Genomic DNA, 17,148 nt, shown 5'->3' with positions numbered 1-17,148 from the left:
GGTTGCCACACACCCCCCCCCTCAGCTGCAAGTCGGGGTCCGCCCGGCATAGGCCTAGGCAGGCGTCCCTCCGGGACAGTGCGTCTGCGTTGGCATGTGCGCGTCCGGGCCGGTGGACCACCTGGAAGTGGTAATCCTGCAGGGCCAGGAACCAGCGCGTCACCCGGGCGTTGGTATCCTTGGCCGTGGCCATCCACTTCAGGGGGGCGTGGTCTGTGACCAGGGTGAAGGTGCGTCTGAGGAGGTAGTAGCGGAGCTTCTCCACGGTAGGCTTTCTCGCTGGCCAGGAGTTTCCGGCTGATGTAAGTCACCGGGTGCTCCTCGCCCGACCGGACCTGGGATAAGACCGCTCCCAGGCCCACCTCGGACGCGTTGGTGTGGACGATGAAGGGGAGGTTGAAGTCCGGGGTGATCAGGAGGGGCTCGGTGCAGAGGGCCCGTCGGAGGCACGAGAACGCCTCGTCGACCTCCTCTGCCCGTAGAGGAACTGCCTCTGGGTAGTGTGTGGCGTAATCCACCATAACTAGGACATAGCGGTGACCTCGACTAGTCTTGGGGAGGGGACCTATGATGTCTAGCCCCAGCCGGTCGAACGGGACCTCTATCAGCGGCATCGGTATGAGGGGGTTCCGGACATTGGGTCTCGGGGCGGTGTGTTGGCACTTGGGGCACGCCCGGCAGTAGTCCTCTACGTTCCGTTTTACCCCCGGCCAGAAAAAACGGTTCAGGATTCTGTCCCTCGTCTTGTCCACCCCCAGGTGAGCCCCCAATAGGTGCGTGTGGGCCATGTAGAGGACCTTGCTTACGTACGGCCTTGGAACGAGCAACTGTTCTACCTCCTTACCCCCTCTCTGTACCACCCGGTATAGTAACCCCCCCCTTGTGCTGAAGTGTGGGTACCGCCTGTCACTCACCGAGTCCTGCGAGAGGCCCTCATGGACCTGGACGTGTCCCCAGGCGTGGCGGAGGGCGTCGTCCTCCAGCTGGGCGGTGGCGAACTGTCCTTCCTTGTCGGGTCCTCCCCCGTCGGCCAGGGGGTAGTCGGTGAAGTCTATGAGGGGTGGAGACTCCTCCTCGTCTGGCGGAGGGGCCTGCTCGGAGGCAGTCATCGTGTCTGGGGTCCCCGGGGGAAGGGACACTGTGGACGAGGCGTGGGCATGTCGTGCCGCCTCTCTCGGGGCCCTGTCGGGGGACTCGTCCGAGTCGGACTGGGAAGGCGCCGGGTGGGAGGCCATATAGGCGGGCCGGCTACGCAGCCGGCGGGGTCGGGTCCGAGGGGGTCGGCGCCGGGGTGCCTGAAGCTCGGCCCCTAGCAGTTGGGCGAAGATCGGGCAGTCCCGCCCGATTAAGAGGGGCATCGGGAGGTTTGGGACCAGCCCGGCCCGAACCGTGAAGGTGCCCTTCGGGGTCCGGACTGTGATCTGCCTCGTGCTGTAGGACTCCGTGGATACAGCCAACGTCGATCCTCCGCCCGGGGGCCCCGTCCGCCAGGTCGGGTCGGACCAGCGTAACCACGCTCCCTGAGTCGAGCAGGGTGTGGGTGTCGTGCCTCCCCACGTGGACCGGTAGGCTGGGGGTGTCGGCCCGCTCGTGGGACCAGCAGGTGGTGCGGAGGCAGACCCCCCCTCTCCTGTCGGACGGACTGGCCGTGGGCATGGATACGTCTCCGGCTCCGGGACAATGGCGGGCCAGGTGGCCCGTTTGGCCGCACGTTTAGCACCTCCACTCCTCTCTCGGGGTCGGAGGGACGGGCCCTCGGCGGTCCGTGATGGTCTGGTTTGGGTAGGCGGGTGCGCGGGTGCGCGGTGCCTGGGTGCGCTGGCTCTCCGGCGTCCGTCCGCGTCGCTCGGTCCGCGTCTCCCCCGCCCCACCGGGGGCCGGGGTCGCCCCGCCGCACAGCCGCTGGGTGACTTGGTGGTTCTCCAGTAGTTCCACGAGGTCGTTCACCGTCCTGGGTTGGTTCCCGGAGGCCCAGCGTTTGGCCCCGGTGGGCAGGGCTCGGATGCAGCTGTCGATCACCAGCCGGTCCAGCTGCGGGGGACCCTCCCCCTCAACGAGCCACCGCTCCGCCAGGCGGACGAGTTGCGATATCTGGCTCCTCACCGAGCCCAGGGGGTCGTACTCCCAGTCGTGGAACCGCTGCGCCTGGGCTGGGAGGCTGTGGCCGTAGTGGGCGAGGACGGCCCGCTTGAGTGTGGGGTAGTGCGCCGCCTGGGCCATGCTGAGGTCCCGGTAGGCGCGTTGAGCGTCCCCGGACAGGAAGGGCGCCAGTATGTAGCCCCACTGGTCCGCTGGCCACCTCTCACGGGCCGCGGTCCGCTCAAAAATCTCGAGGTATGCCTCCACGTCATCGTCCGGTCCCAGTTTGGTGAGCCGCTTCATGGGGGCGGCGTGGGACGGCTCCCGTGCAAGCTACTCAGCCATCCGGACCATGCATCGCCGCAACACCTCGATCTCCTCCTCCCACGTTGCGGCCTGGTCTCCGAGTTGATTCATGGTCGTCTAGGGTCTGCCGAAGGATCGCGTTGCCCGCATCCTCCACCACTGTGGCAGCCCCGATCGTCGGCGGCTGAGGTTTCCGAAGGAGACGGACCAAACAAGGTGTGGGTTAACGGTCTTTTATTTCGTATAACCACTCAAATAGGTAACAAAGGAGTCAACTCAGGTTCTTCCTGGTCTGGGAAAAAGGACACCGCGCCGGGTCTGGTCCTGCTGCGGGGGGCGGGGTCTCGATCCCCGGCGTCTTCGGCAGCTTCCTGGGGGGAAGCGTAATGGCGTTAGCGGGGGGTCGGGTAATCTCCACCTACTGCGTCTTTCCCACTCGGTCGCGTTCCCCCGACTGGTGTCCACGTGGTCGTTAAGTACCCTCCGCCGTCTTGCTCCGCCGGGTGCTCTGCATCTCCGTGATTGCGCGGGTGCGCTCGATGCACGCTCCCACGTCGCTGCGCCGAGCGGCACATACCTCCCCCTGACTACCTGCCCGCAGAGAGGGCGCTGGCGGGGCTCGAACTCCTCCGTTGGATCGGGGTTGCCACAACACATACACATACATGCACACACACACATATACACCGCACCATGAACACAATGCTTTAGGGAGGCAGCCTGTATTTCCTAAGTACCAACCAAAATAAAACACACATTGAAAATACTACTTGCAATTACAAGAAACGCACTAGTGTGTAAATAACCCAGCGTCATTCAGTCAGGCAGATTATTCATGTGATCATATCCATGAGGACGGCAGTGGGGTGGTGGGATCAGAGCCACATCCCTCTCCTCACGTCTCTGATGTTGATCTACATGCACCTCTCCACCATAGAGAGCGCCACCGACCGCCGTCACGTGACCATCAGGCGTTGCCCTTGGTAACATGCAGACTTGCTGCTTTCTGACATGTCACTGATTGTAATCAACAGAGTACTCGTATAATCGGACTCAGGTATAGCAGCATGAGCCCTTAACTAGCCCTGAAGTAGCTTGAGCCCTGATGCATTTAACGACCTCCCCGATCCTACCAGTGGTCTAGAACCGTCTCACAGCCAGATACCTTGACTCCTGCTAGCTATAACCTAGCATGAAAGTTTCATTTGACGGTTGTACAACAGCACAGTTTCTCAGTCCGTAACAGAGAGACTAAAACAGGAATTACCTAATGAATCAAGGAGTGAGCCAACAAAATAGCTTCCCTGAACGGGATACGATGTGCTTTCCTAGCCCTGAAGCTAGGCTACTAGCTACAAGGGTTTTCAATGGATAACTACTAGAAGAGTAGTTATCCAGCAGCCTTACTAGCAGACATGGGGGACTCGAGTCACATGACTTGACTCGAGTCAGACTCGAGTCGCAAATTTGAGGACTTGAGACTTGCTTGACTAACACTGATAAAAGACTCGACTTGACTTTGACTTGGTCTTCATGACTTGAGACTTGACTTAGACTTGAGACAGATGACTCGAAAGGACTTTTCTAAAGTTATATTATAGGTTGGATATGTGATTTGCGATACGCCAGCAGATTTTGAAAAGACGAAACTCAAATGGTCCTACCCACTCTACTTCAACGCTGACTCTGACTCCACCCATTCCAAGTACATGGACGCGCAAGTACAAAAAAGAGCGCGAACACAGATGCGCGAGAGTGGGCCAGGGCAGGCTAGCTAGGTTGGAGTTTAGGGTTGTATTCTAGCGCTAGGTCCAAATGTGGATTATCTAGTAAACTAGCTCCAATAGCTACCGCAGGGTAACAACAAACAGAAGCTTGCTCTGAGTCACGAGCTTTGAGTACGTGCACGAAGAGGTCACGCGCGGGGGGAGGGGGAGTGCAGTACGACCGTTTGATTGACGTACTTACTGTGTTTCTGAAAATCATTGGCTGGAGTTTTTCGAGCCCTGCCCGTTCCACAGATGATTAACTTGTTTAATTTTCATGTCAGTAGGCTACTTCTAACTCAGTGGTTTTAAGTGTCTTTTTGTTCAAGGTGGAGGTACGAGTTATAGCAGTCCCTGCATCAAGTGCACCTGTTGAACATGTGTTCAGCCATGGTGGGGTGATAATGTGACCGCATCATTCAGAACTCAGTGACAAAGTACTGTCAAATTATTTTTTTTGCAAATGCAATGCATTGTAAGTCGATGTATGTTGCGAGGCAGCAAGATTGCAACCAGCTTTCAGGCTTGTGTATTACTATTTCCCCTTCCTACAGTATGTGTATGTGATATTACTTTTGAAATCTTCTTTTTTTTCATGTCTGATGCCATGTGTTGCAAATCATATTCTACAACATGTAGGGAGATTGAGTGATTGACTTGATCTGTTGTCGTATACAGCTACCTAGAGGTTCTATTTGATTCTGTTCATAGGTTGGAGGTAATGATCATAAAAAACATTTTCAAACTATGCACATAATGGTTTTGGAATGTTTTGAATAGTTTGAGTTATTGTTATTGTTAAGACATTGTTATTGTTATTGTTGAAGTAAAATGAACCACTCTCTTTACCGATTTTTAAATGTGGAAACTGGGTTAGATCATCAGATTTTTGTATGATTTGACTTGTGACTTGGTTGACCTGAGCAATGACTTGACTTGTGACTTGCTTGATTCTCACCACAGTGACTTGGGACTTGCTTGAGACTTGAAGGTTATGACTTGAGACTTGCTTGTGACTTGCACATTAATGACTTACCCCCACCTCTGCTTACTAGTAGTTACGCTACTAGTAGTTATTCATTCAGCTTTCAGGGTCAGGCCTAGTGCTAGTTATCCATTCAGCTTCCAGGGCCAGGCCTAGTGGTAGTTATCTGTTTACAGCGGCCGTGTGGACCGGGGGACTCTGGGTGAAATGTGACGCGCAGCAGGCTTCTATCAGCTAGCCTCTCTCTCTATCTGCTAGTGTCAACAAACTCCCTATCAGCAGAGATTCACCCTCCAATCACCCTCACAGCACAATCCTATCAGCATAGAGATTCACCCTCACACACATTCCTATCAGTACAGAGATTCACCCTCCATTCACCAACTCACAGTCATTACAGCTGAAGTTTAGGAGGCCGTGAGAAGCATCCCACCCTGGTGGAGGAGAGCTAGGGGACTGGGGCCTTAGACCAGCGCAGTCGGCTGAAGGAGGTGTTAGCGGGTCATACTGTGTTCCAGCAGCACAGAGACAGTTTCCTGTTCCTTAAAGAGAACTCATACACTGATTAAAGCTTGCAGAGGACAATCTACCAAGGGTTGAAACATTCTGAGCTAACCACTGCTGGCCAGGTGTCCACCAGTCGCTCTAGATGCCCACCTCCAGCTACAAGATGGATAAGTGGGTCTGCCTGCAGGCAGACCCACTTAACGTCATACAGTCTGCAGACTGTAGAGATGAATCTAACGTCTGACCTGTGTGACTCTGTGACAGCTAACTGCTGCTAACTGGTGTTAGCTACAGTGCTAACAGCAGTCATAGCACTGTAGAGAGAGCCTCGGACATGGGTTATCTTTCAGGAAGACACCAATCCGCTTAGTAAGTGATCTGACGCGGGTCGTGACCTTGGCCAGCAGGCTACACATGTCTGTGTATGACTTCAGGAAACAACAAGGCCTTAAGCCTCTAATCCCAGCCCCAGGGGTCAGGAGGTCACTGTGGCTCCAGAGAATCAGAGCTCCAGCTCTGCTCTGATAAGACTGAGGAGCGGGTCTTGTCAGAGCAGGACTTATTCAGAGTAGTCCTGACCCCTAACGACCACACCAGGGTAGAGTAGTCCTGACCCCTAACGACCACACCAGGGGAGAGTAGTCCTGACCCCTAACGACCACACCAGGGGAGAGTAGTCCTGACCCCTAATGACCACACCAGGGGAGAGTAGTCCTGACCCCTAACGACCACACCAGGGGAGAGTAGTCCTGACCCCTAATGACCTGTCCCCTTAGCAAGGTGAGAGTAGACCTGTCCCTTAACAAGGTGAGAGTAGACCTGTCCCTTAACAAGAGGTGAGAGTAAACCTGTCCCCTTAACAAGAGGTGAGAGGAGACCTGACTCCTTAACAAGAGGGGAGAGTAGACCTGTCCCCTTAAGGGGAGGTGAGAGTAGACCTGTACCCTTAACAAGAGGTGAGAGTAGACCTGTCCCCTTAACAAGAGGTGAGAGGAGACCTGACTCCTTAACAAGAGGGGAAAGTATACATGTCCCCTTAAGAGGTGAAAGTAGACCTAGCCCTTAACAAGAGGTGAGATTGGACCAGTCCCTTAACAAGGGGTGAGAGAAGACCTGTCCCCTTAAGGGGAGGCGAGAGTAGACTTGTCCCCTAAACAAGAGGTGGGAGTAGTCCTGACCCCTTAAGAGGTTAGACTAGGCCTGTCCCCTTAACAAGAGGTGAGAGTAGACCTGTCCCCTTAACAAGCGGTGCGAGGGGACCTGACCCCTTAAGAGGGGAGAGTAGACTGTCCTCTTACAGAGGGGAGAGTAGACCTGTACCCTTAAGAGGTGAGAGTAGACCTGTCCCCTTAACAAGAGGTGAGAGTAGACCTGTCCCCTTAAGACATGAGAGTAGACCTGTCCACTTCACAGGGGTGAGAGTAGACCTGTCTCCTTAACAAGGTGAGAGTAGACCTGTCCCCTTAACAAGACGTGAGAGAAGACCTGTCCCTTAACAAGAGGTGAGAGTAGACCTGTCCCTTTAAGAGGTGAGAATAGAATTGTCCCCTTAACAAGATGGGAGAGTAGACCTGTCCCCTTAAGGGGAGGTGAGAGTAGACCTGTGCCCTTAACAAGAGGTGAGAGTAGACCTGTCCCCTTAACAAGAGGTGAGAGGAGACCTGACTCCTTAACAAGAGGTGGGAGTAGTCCTGACCCCTTAAGAGGTTAGACTAGGCCTGTCCCCTTAACAAGAGGTGAGAGTAGACCTGTCCCCTTAACAAGCGGTGCGAGGGGACCTGACCCCTTAAGAGGGGAGAGTAGACTGTCCTCTTACAGAGGGGAGAGTAGACCTGTACCCTTAAGAGGTGAGAGTAGACCTGTCCCCTTAACAAGAGGTGAGAGTAGACCTGTCCCCTTAAGACATGAGAGTAGACCTGTCCCTTAACAAGAGGTGAGAGAAGACCATCCCCTTAAGGGGAGGTGATAGTAGACCTGTCCCCTAAATAAGAGTAGGGAGTATTCCTAACCCATTAAGAGGTTAGAGTAGGCCTGTCCCCTTAACAAGAGGTGAGAGAAAACCTGTCCCCTTAACAAGCAGTGAGAGGAGACCTGACCCCTTAAGAGGTGAGAGAAGACCTGTCCCCTTAACAAGAGGGGAGAGTTGACCTGTCCCCTCAAGAGAAGAGAGTAAACCTAGTCCCCTTAACAAGAGGTGAGAGTAGACCTGTCCCCTTAAGAGGTGAGAGTAGACTTACCCCTTAAGGGGAGGTTAGAGCAGACCTGTCCCTTAACAAGGTGAGAGTAGATTTGTCCCCTTAAGAGGTTAGAGTAGACCTGTCCACTTAACAAGAGGTGACAGTAGACCTGTCCCCTTAACAAGAGGTGAAAGGAAACCTGACCCCTTAAGAGGTGAGAGTAGACCTGTCCCCTTAACAAGAGGTGAGAGTATACCTTTCCCCTTAACAAGAGGTGAGAGTAGTCCTGTCCCCTTAACAAGAGGCGAGAGTCAAACAGTCCCCTTAAGAGATGAGAGTAGACCTGTCCCCTTAAGAGGTAAGAGTAGACCTGTCCCCTTACCAAGGGTGAGAGTAGACATTTCTCCTTAACAAGATGAGAGTAGCCCTGTCCCCTTAACAAGAGGTGAGAGTAGGCCTGTCTCCTCGACAAGAGGTGAGAGTAGACCTGTGCCCTTAACAAGGTGAGAGTAGACCTGACCCCTTAAGAGTTGAGAGTAGACCTGTACCCTTAACAAGGTGAGAGTAGACCTGTCCCCTTAAGAGTTGAGAGTAGACCTGTCCCTTAAGAAGGTGAGAGTAGACTTGCCCCTTAAGGGGAGGTGAGAGCAGACCTGTCCCTCAAAAACAGGTGTGAGTAGACCAGTCCTTTAACAAGGTGAGAGTAGACCTGTCCCCTTAACAAGAGGTGAGAGTAGACCTGTCCCCTTAAGAGATGAGAGTAGACCTGTCCCCTTACCAAGGGTGAGAGTAGACATGTCTCCTTAACAAGAGGTGAGATTGAACCTGTCCCCTTAACAAGACGTGAGAGTAGACCTGTCCCTTAACAAGAGGTGAGAGAAGACCTGTCCCCTTAACAATAGGTGAGAGGAGACCTGACTCCTTAACAAGGGGGGAGAGTATACCTGTCCCCTTAAGAGGTGGAAGTAGACCTGGCCCTTAACAAGAGGTGAGATTGAACCTGTCCCCTTAACAAGAGGTGAGAGTAGACCTGTCCCTTAACAAGAGGTGAGAGAAGACCATCCCCTTAAGGGGAGGTGATAGTAGACCTGTCCCCTAAACAAGAGTAGGGAGTATTCCTGACCCATTAAGAGGTTAGGGTAGGCCTGTCCCCTTAACAAGAGGTGAGAGAAAACCTGTCCCCTTAACAAGCAGTGAGAGGAGACCTGACCCCTTAAGAGGTGAGAGAAGACCTGTCCCCTTAACAAGAGGGGAGGGTTGACCTGTCCCCTTAAGAGAAGAGAGTAGACCTAGTCCCCTTAACAAGAGGTGAGAGTAGACCTGTCCCCTTAAGAGGTGAGAGTAGACTTACCCCTTAAGGGGAGGTTAGAGCAGACCTGTCCCTTAACAAGGTGAGAGTAGACTTGTCCCCTTAAGAGGTTAGAGTAGACCTGTCCACTTAACAAGAGGTGACAGTAGACCTGTCCCCTTAACAAGAGGTGAAAGGAAACCTGACCCCTTAAGAGGTGAGAGTAGACCTGTCCCCTTAACAAGAGGTGAGAGTAGACCTTTCCCCTTAACAAGAGGTGAGAGTAAACCTGTCCCCTTAACAAGCAGTGAAAGGAGACTTGACCCCTTAAGAGGTGAGAGAAGACCTGTCCCCTTAACAAGAGGGGAGAGTGGACCTGTCCGCTTAAGAGAAGAGAGTAGACCTAGTCCCCTTAACAAGAGGTGAGAGTAGACATGTCCCCTTCAGAGGTGAGAGTAGACTTACCCCTTAAGGGGAAGTGAGAGCAGACCTGTCCCTTAACAAGGTGAGAGTAGACTTGTCCCCTTAAGAGGTTAGAGTAGACCTGTCCACCTAACAAGAGGTGACAGTAGACCTGTCCCCTTAACAAGAGGTTAAAGGAGACCTGACCCCTTAAGAGGTGAGAGTAGACCTGTCCCCTTAACAAGAGGTGAGAGTAGACCTTTCCCCTTAACAAGTGGTGAGAGTAGTCCTGTCCCCTTAACAAGAGGCGAGAGTCAAACAGTCCCCTTAAGAGATGAGAGTAGACCTGTCCCCTTAAGAGGTGAGAGTAGACCTGTCTCCTTAACAAGATGAGAGTAGCCCTGTCCCCTTAACAAGAGGTGAGAGTAGGCCTGTCCCCTCGACAAGAGGTGAGTGTAGACCTGTGCCCTTAACAAGAGGTGAGAGTAGGCCGGTCACCTCGACAAGAGTTGAGAGTAGACCTGTGCCCTTAACAAGGTGAGAGTAGACCTGTCCCCTTAAGAGTTGAGAGTAGACCTGTCCCCTTAACAAGAGGGGAGAGTAGACCAGTCCCCTTAACAAGAGGTGAGAGTAGACCTGTCCCCTTAACAAGAGACGAGAGTAGACCTGACCCCTTAACAAGAGGTGAGAGCACTGGTGTAGTCCAGGATATACGGGGGTATACGGTGTAGACCCACTTATTTTTCAGTCATCATTGCGTATACCCACTTCTAAATCCCCCCAGATGCGCACCATTCAGTATTATCTGCAAGCCAAATTGCCCACTTTTTTGCGTTCACACCAAACGCGACGGGGCGACAAGATCCCATACAAGTGAACGTAGAGACGCGTATCGGGCGAATTTTTCGTGAGAGAAAACCGGCGTCAAGTTTTGATTTGTCGTGCCACACTTTCGCCGTGCACAGGCGAGCGCGTTCACGAGGATTTGTGCAGCGACAAATTCGCTCGAGTTGAAATATTTCAACTTTGACGCGAATTTCGCGTGATGACAGCCAATCAGCGTTCAACAGCGTGGCCACTGAGTGACATATGTAACGTAACAGCCAATCAGCGTTCAACCGTCAAACTCAGTGCAATGCAGTCCGGGGTGAACTGTAGCATGGAGGAGAAAGTGAATGTTGCCGTTTGCGACTCCCGGAGCTCTATATATAATAGTATATAATATAATATAATATAATTGTATATATAATATCACGGCCAAAAGCTCTGTGCGCCATGACCCACGCTACTCTGCCTCTTATTGGCTAATACTCGCTGCCTTTACTGATTCGATTGTTGAATAATTTGATGATGTTCAATCATCATATGATATTTATATATATATTGACATTATATATATCTAACGAGATGATTGATGTGGAAGAGAATGATGTGCGTTTTTTTAATCGAAGGTGAGATATGAACAAGGATGCATTGTCAAATTCAGATCTGAAGTATTTTATTTAAATAAATGTTCAAAACATTACTGAAACACCATGTTTGCCTCATCTATATTTTACTTTCATGCAGGCTGCCTGTGTGACCAGTAATACCTACAAACTTCTCCTGATCAAGTCATGTTAATTGTATAATAGTGGCCCACTCTGGCGCATGCTGTGTTGCAAATCAGCTGTTGAAAGACACAGTTTACAAAATAAATTACTGACTTGCCAAGTGAGAGAATTGTCATTCCAGGAATAAGGAATAGTTCACTCAAAATGCATAGTTGTCTGTGACTAGTCTGTTGGCCAGTATTGGTTTAGTTTCATAATCCTTCCTCCCTGAGATCAAGCAGCAGAAATTGTGTGACAATGAACAAATACTACTGAAGGATTTTTGGGTAAACTAAATAGAGTAGTCTCACATGTCACTGTTTTTAAAACAGGGCGTTTTTCTGGGCTGCGTTAAAGAAGGGCAAACATTTAGAGTATACCCACTTCTCCAGGGACCACTACACCACTGGGTGAGAGTAATCCTGTCCCCTTAACAAGAGGTGAGAGTAGAGCACTACGTAATGAGAAAACAAGTGCAATTATTTCAAACTTTTAATACAAACTTAATAAACCATCAGTCCTTCTTAACATGTAAGACACTGACTCCAAATACTTTGTTATACCGTTTCTTTTATCAAGTACTGCACAATGTAGGTACAAAATTAATATAGGATTACATTTTGTCCATAATATAGCAAAAATCTTTTCAATTTTTAACAGAAAATACAACTCTTTATTTTTCAAAAAAGCAAACATTCTTAAATCCCACCGCTGGAATAGTCGTCATTCGTTTGAGACTCAGTGTGTCCTATTTATTTTATTTTTTTTAAGATGGATTCATTTTGCAATTTCAATAAAAAAGAAATAACACAGGTTGCTGCAGCCATCACAGATCACTGGAGTAGTAAAAAGATAGAAATGCAATACCATGTCGTAGAAACAATAGATACTCTGATATTTTACAAACTCTGTACTAAATTAAATTATACAATCAGAAAAAAGACTGCGAAATCCATTTACTCGTGCCAAAGTTGAACATTGGCGATGTCCAGTTATACTTCAAATACTGAAAGAGGCCATGAACTGGGAAGTTGTTTTCTTCCTTATATATTTATATGTAGCATAAAATTGTCACGTAAAAAAAACCATTTTGTGCTAGGTTGGCAAATGAAATGACAATGATTCGTTCTAAAGTGACCAAGCATCTCGTCCTACAAGCCTGGGGGATCCAGATGGGCCGCCCCCCCCCCCCCCCCCCCCCCCCCCCCCCCCCGAGGGGTCCCTCCCCTCTGGGGGTTGGGGGGTCTCCTCGCCTCATGTAGCTACGGCGACCGCGCCCCCCGGCCCCATGGTCCTAGTGTTGGCCGTGACATCCTGTTTGTTTCTGGGTTTCTGTTCCGGGTTTATGTGCATTTTGATTCCCACTGGGACCCCCTCCTCCCTCTGGGGGAGAGGGTGTAGTAGAGGAGTAGAGTAGTAGTACTAGAGGAGCAGCAGCAGAGCAGTAGTTCTACCAGTACTCTGGTACTCAGAGCAGTAGTTTTACTAGTACTCTGGTACTACAGAGTAGTACTACAGAGTAGTAGGTCTACCAGTACTCTGGTACCATAGTGCAGTAGTTCTACCAGTACTCTGGTACCATAGAGCAGTAGTTCTACCAGTACTCTGGTACGATAGAGTAGTAGTTCTACCAGTACTCTGGTACTACAGAGCAGTAGATCTACTAGTACTCTGGTACCACGGAGCAGTAGTTCTACTAGTTCTCTGGTACTACAGAACAGTAGTTCTACCAGTACGCTGGTACCGGTGACTAGTCCCCGACTAGTTGGCCATGACGGGCTGGTACTGCTGGTGTGAGTACTGCTGGTGTGAGTACTGCAGGGCCCCCAGGCCGAGGCCGTCCATCAGGGCTGCGTCTCCCAGCCCCCCGTACGCCGCCAGCATATCGAGGGCGTGGCCATAGCCCAGCGGGCCCAGGCCCAGGGACTCCTCCCCGGGGAACAGGGCCCCCCCGGGGCTCCCCGGGCACTGCAGGCTGGGGAACACAAACTCCTTGGCGTTGGGGGAGAGGGCGGAGGGCTTGAGGTGCGGCGGGCCGTACAGCGACAGCATGGAGGGGTGCTTCAGGCCGCTGGGCGAGCTGCGGGCTGTTTGCTTCCCCGCGTTGCCGCTGCTGTTGTTGTTATTGTTGTTTCCCATGTTGTTGTTGCTGTGGTTGCCGCTGGGGTTGTTGTTGTTCCCGCGGCCGCTGCTCTTCATCTTTGTGGAGCCGAACTTGGTGGCGGCGAAGGTGGCGGTGGTGAAGGTGAGCGGCTGGGCGGAGCGCGGCAGGAAGGAGGGGCTGCCCGCCTCCGAGTGGCCGAAGGGCGGCGAGGGGGAGCTGGAGGCCGGGGAGCCGCCGCCCCCCACGCCAACCACCCCCCCCCCACCCGGGGGCTCGCTGATGGGCAGGAACACCTGCGCCTCGGGGTTGAAGCTATTCCTGATCTCCTTGTCCAGGTCCGCTCCCGCGGCCCCGCCCCCGCCCCCTTCCGGCCCGCTGTCGTCCACGTACAGCACCTTTACGGGGCCCTTGTCTCCGATCTGGTAGGACACCTCGTAGGGGTCGATCCACACACTGAGGTCCTGGGGCAGGTTGTGCCGGACGTCGGCCAGGTCCAGGCCGCTCTGCCGCGCGGCCTGCTCCACCACAGGGTCCACCTTCACGCCAACCTGCAGGCAGCGGTACCCCGAGCCCTTAGAGGGCCGGTCGGGGTACCAGTGGCCCTTGAACTTGGCCTCCAGCTGGCGCTGCAGCTCCTCTCCGAAGGTGTTGACACGGCGTCGCGGCAGCTTGTTGTACAGGTAGGAGATGAGGAAGTTCAGAGCCACCTGGATCTCCAGCTGCATCGCTGAGGGGGGGGGAGGATGCTGGGGCCCGGGGGTCTAGAGGCCAGGGGGTCTGGGGGTCTATTGGCCTCAGGATCTAGGGATCTGGGGGTCTTGTGGTATGGGGGTCAGGGTTTCTGGGGTTCTGGGGTCAGGGCGGTCTGCTAGGTTTATCCGTGGTGGAGGGTTTGTGATAAGGACTCCAGCTCAGGAGATCCACTGGTTTGGATCTGGTAGAGCAGGTGGAAACCGGTAAGAACTTAGAAAAAAAGTGCTGTTTGTAGAAGTAGTGTCCTTCCACAGAAGTAGGTCACGTCTCCTAGGAGAAAGGAGAGAGGGAAGGATTAGCATTCATGACACATAACGATTCCGATTGGTTTATCATCATCATCGTCAACTTGGATTTTAAATAACACCGATGCTGTATTGTTTATTTTATATTAACACGTAACGCAGCCGATGACACGTGACGTGCGCAGTGGTCCCATTACCGATCCGACGCGTTCCTCCTCGTCGGGTCAGTTTTACACACAGACGATAACGCTCTACGCTCACTGGGCTCTCCGACCGCATATCCATGAGGCTCAGTAGGTCTGACCGGTTGTCTAAAGGGCGACCATACCAAGAACTAAGCTGAATCAAGATCAGACGGATCGACAGTCAGCGAAAAAGCAAGAGAGGGAGAGACGGGCTGAGGGTGCTACGACAGGGTGGGGGTGCTCCGACGGGAATACACCTCAGTAACTAACAGTCTCCTATTAGGTTAACATAAGCACACGCACGCACGCACACACGCACAAACGCACACACGGCCTGACGCAGCAGATGTAGGCTACTCCAGTGAGCCGACATAAACGCTGTCTGATACTTACTTTAGTTTGTATAAAAGTGGATCCTCAGTAGTTCAGTAGTGCAAAAAGACAAGAGTGAGATGACCTAATAATATAAAAGTATTCCAGCAGCAGGGTTTAAGGTAGACGTTCTCAAAGGTCCGAAGGTATATATTCTTCAGATGTTCTCCAGGTTTATGTTCAATATATGTTCTTCAGTATGAAGGTAGATGTACTTCAAATGTTCTCCAGATGTTCTTTAGATGTTCTCCAGGTAGATATTCTCCTCCTCAGGAGCCGCGGCATCTCCGCTCGCCGCCCCGCGCGCCACAAATTATAGCCTCACGAGGGGGCGGGGCCGCGTGTCAGAGAGGAAGAGAACACCGCGCGCTGTGATTGGTCCAAGCTCCGGGTCACGCCCTCTGTCAACGACCCCCGCCGTCGTTCTGATTGGCTGCGGACACCAGAAGACACATGACGCTGTGGAATGAAGCCACGCCCATATCATGTGCGTCACGGACGGTGTTGCCAGATTGGGGCATATGTCACGCAGAATGAGGCAACCCTGGACACGGACCAACGGTCTGCGCCGACAGCAGAGGACCAGAATACCGGAGGAGACGCGACGTGGTTTTATTACCGACGTAGGGACACACAGATGGCATTCTAACACTAACCCTAAAGCCTTTCTGATCCACCTGAACGTGTTTCTCAACTGAAACGATATTAATCACCCGCCGAGTTAAATTAATATTCTAACCAGCGTCCCACGGTATCATACCCGCTGTGTTTCTAGATACAGGTACATACAGGTGTAGGCTATGAACTCAGCGTTACAGCCTCCGTTCCTTCCGTGCTAGGGGTTACATGTTATCATGTATGTTATAACGGTTTATAGGAGCTGTGTGTTCGGAGGTTCCCTCGCCGGAAGCACACAGACAGGAATGGGGGCCCGGTCCGATCTCTGGAATGGGAGAGCGCTCATTGGGGGAGAACGAGGAGGATGTGAGGCAGCCCATTTCGGTCTCTGATTGGTGGAGGGCAAGGCAGGGCGTGGACCCCCCCCTCTCTGTCTGTCTGTCTGTCTGTCTGTCTGTCTGTCTGTCTGTCTGTCTGTCTGTCTGTCTGTCTGCCTGCCTGCCTGCCTGCCTGCCTGCCTGCCTGCCTGCCTGCCTGCCTGCCTGCCTGTCTGCCTGTCTGTGTGATCCTAAACACCTTGGAGACCGACGTCAGTGCGTCTCCAATGTATCAGGAGCAGGATTACAGTTTATCAATTGTACGTTTGAATAACCGTTCCTCTATGGTGAGGAGATGATAACACTCTGTTATGGTGGAGCACAAAGTGATAAAACATCCAGGCTGTCTGACAGCTGGAGAGAAACTAGTACTAAACTTTCAGGCGAGTTTGAACCCGACTCAAATGCCAACGTTTTAACATTAATAAAGCGCTAAGCTTTAAAGGTTGGGTATGGAATTCGCTTTTTTGGCCATTTTTGCAAAATTACTTGAAATCCTTATCATAACCCACTTACAGCCACTGAGTTAGAAGTACTGACATGAACGTTAAACAAGTCAATCATCTTTGGAACGGGCAGGGCTCGAAAAACTCCAGCCAATGATTTCCAGAGCCACCGAGTTGCATTGGACAGTAAGTACGTCAATCAAACGGTCGTACTGCACTCCCCCTCCCCCCGTGCCCCGCGCGCGACCCCTTCGTGCAGTACTCGTGACCTAGAGCAAGCTCCTGTTTGTTGTTATCCTGCGGTAGCTACTGGAACTAGTTAATCCACATTTGGACCTAGCAGTAGAAGACAATTTCCTTGGCAGACAAGACGCCACCATCCCCACCACCACCACCACCACCAGCAAAGAGAAGGAAAACTCTTTTTCAGAGAGTAATGACAGGCCATGATATTTTGCCATAAACTTGGGTGAAAACTAGGGTTGCCGCGTATACCGTGTTACCGATGTTAGTGGGAAGAGGCAGTGAATGAAGTATTGATTAGACAGCGATTTATTATTAACCATAGCAACGCTGGTAAACAAACCTGCAAAGCCCAATCCTTACGAGAGCTCACGCGCTACGGCCATCCGGAGGCGCAGAGCTTTTTGCCGTGATATTATATATAAAATTATATTACTATTATACAACGGGGGGCCTTAATCCAGCGATCTGATTGGTTCCTAATTGTGGTATAATGAGCGTATACATAACTACTATGACGCCCGATCATTTTGTGAAAGTTTGCATATCACTCCGCGCCTGAAAGTAGAAACAGTTACAAAGTAAAACATATGTTGGATGATTGGAGAGGGTGTAAATGTTGTTACTCTGGGAGTGAGCAAGGCGATGGAGAGACTAACGAAAGCTTAGGCACACGGCGAGTGAACTGCTCCATAGGATAAAT

General features: G+C 52.0%; 2 protein-coding genes across 3 annotated transcripts; both read right to left on the bottom strand.

Annotated features, from left to right (window-relative positions):
• Window positions 1-1,679: 1,679 nt before the first annotated feature.
• Window positions 1,680-3,901, bottom strand: LOC115556848 (uncharacterized). Of its 2 annotated transcripts, none has more exons than XM_030374242.1 (2): window positions 2,808-3,901; window positions 1,680-2,569 (listed from the first exon to the last, which is right to left on the bottom strand). In XM_030374242.1, exon 2 carries the CDS (start codon window positions 2,380-2,382, stop codon window positions 1,714-1,716), a length of 669 nt encoding a protein of 222 aa, XP_030230102.1. In that variant the 5' UTR covers window positions 2,383-2,569; window positions 2,808-3,901; the 3' UTR covers window positions 1,680-1,713. The 2 variants fall into 2 exon arrangements, with proteins under 2 accessions (XP_030230102.1, XP_030230110.1); XM_030374250.1 differs by having other exon boundaries at window positions 1,680-2,756; window positions 2,866-3,901.
• A 7,678-nt stretch (window positions 3,902-11,579) lies between these two features.
• Window positions 11,580-15,072, bottom strand: LOC115535558 (protein Tob1). Its single transcript, XM_030346859.1, has 2 exons — window positions 14,783-15,072; window positions 11,580-14,229 (listed from the first exon to the last, which is right to left on the bottom strand). Exon 2 carries the CDS (start codon window positions 13,929-13,931, stop codon window positions 12,864-12,866), a length of 1,068 nt encoding a protein of 355 aa, XP_030202719.1. The 5' UTR covers window positions 13,932-14,229; window positions 14,783-15,072; the 3' UTR covers window positions 11,580-12,863.
• Window positions 15,073-17,148: the final 2,076 nt, after the last annotated feature.

Source organism: Gadus morhua, chromosome 2 (assembly GCF_902167405.1).
Source record: "Gadus morhua chromosome 2, gadMor3.0, whole genome shotgun sequence".
NCBI classification, from domain to species: domain Eukaryota; kingdom Metazoa; phylum Chordata; class Actinopteri; order Gadiformes; family Gadidae; genus Gadus; species Gadus morhua.
Note: the sequence above shows the minus strand (reverse complement) of the source record. Positions and strands in the feature narration are given on the sequence as shown.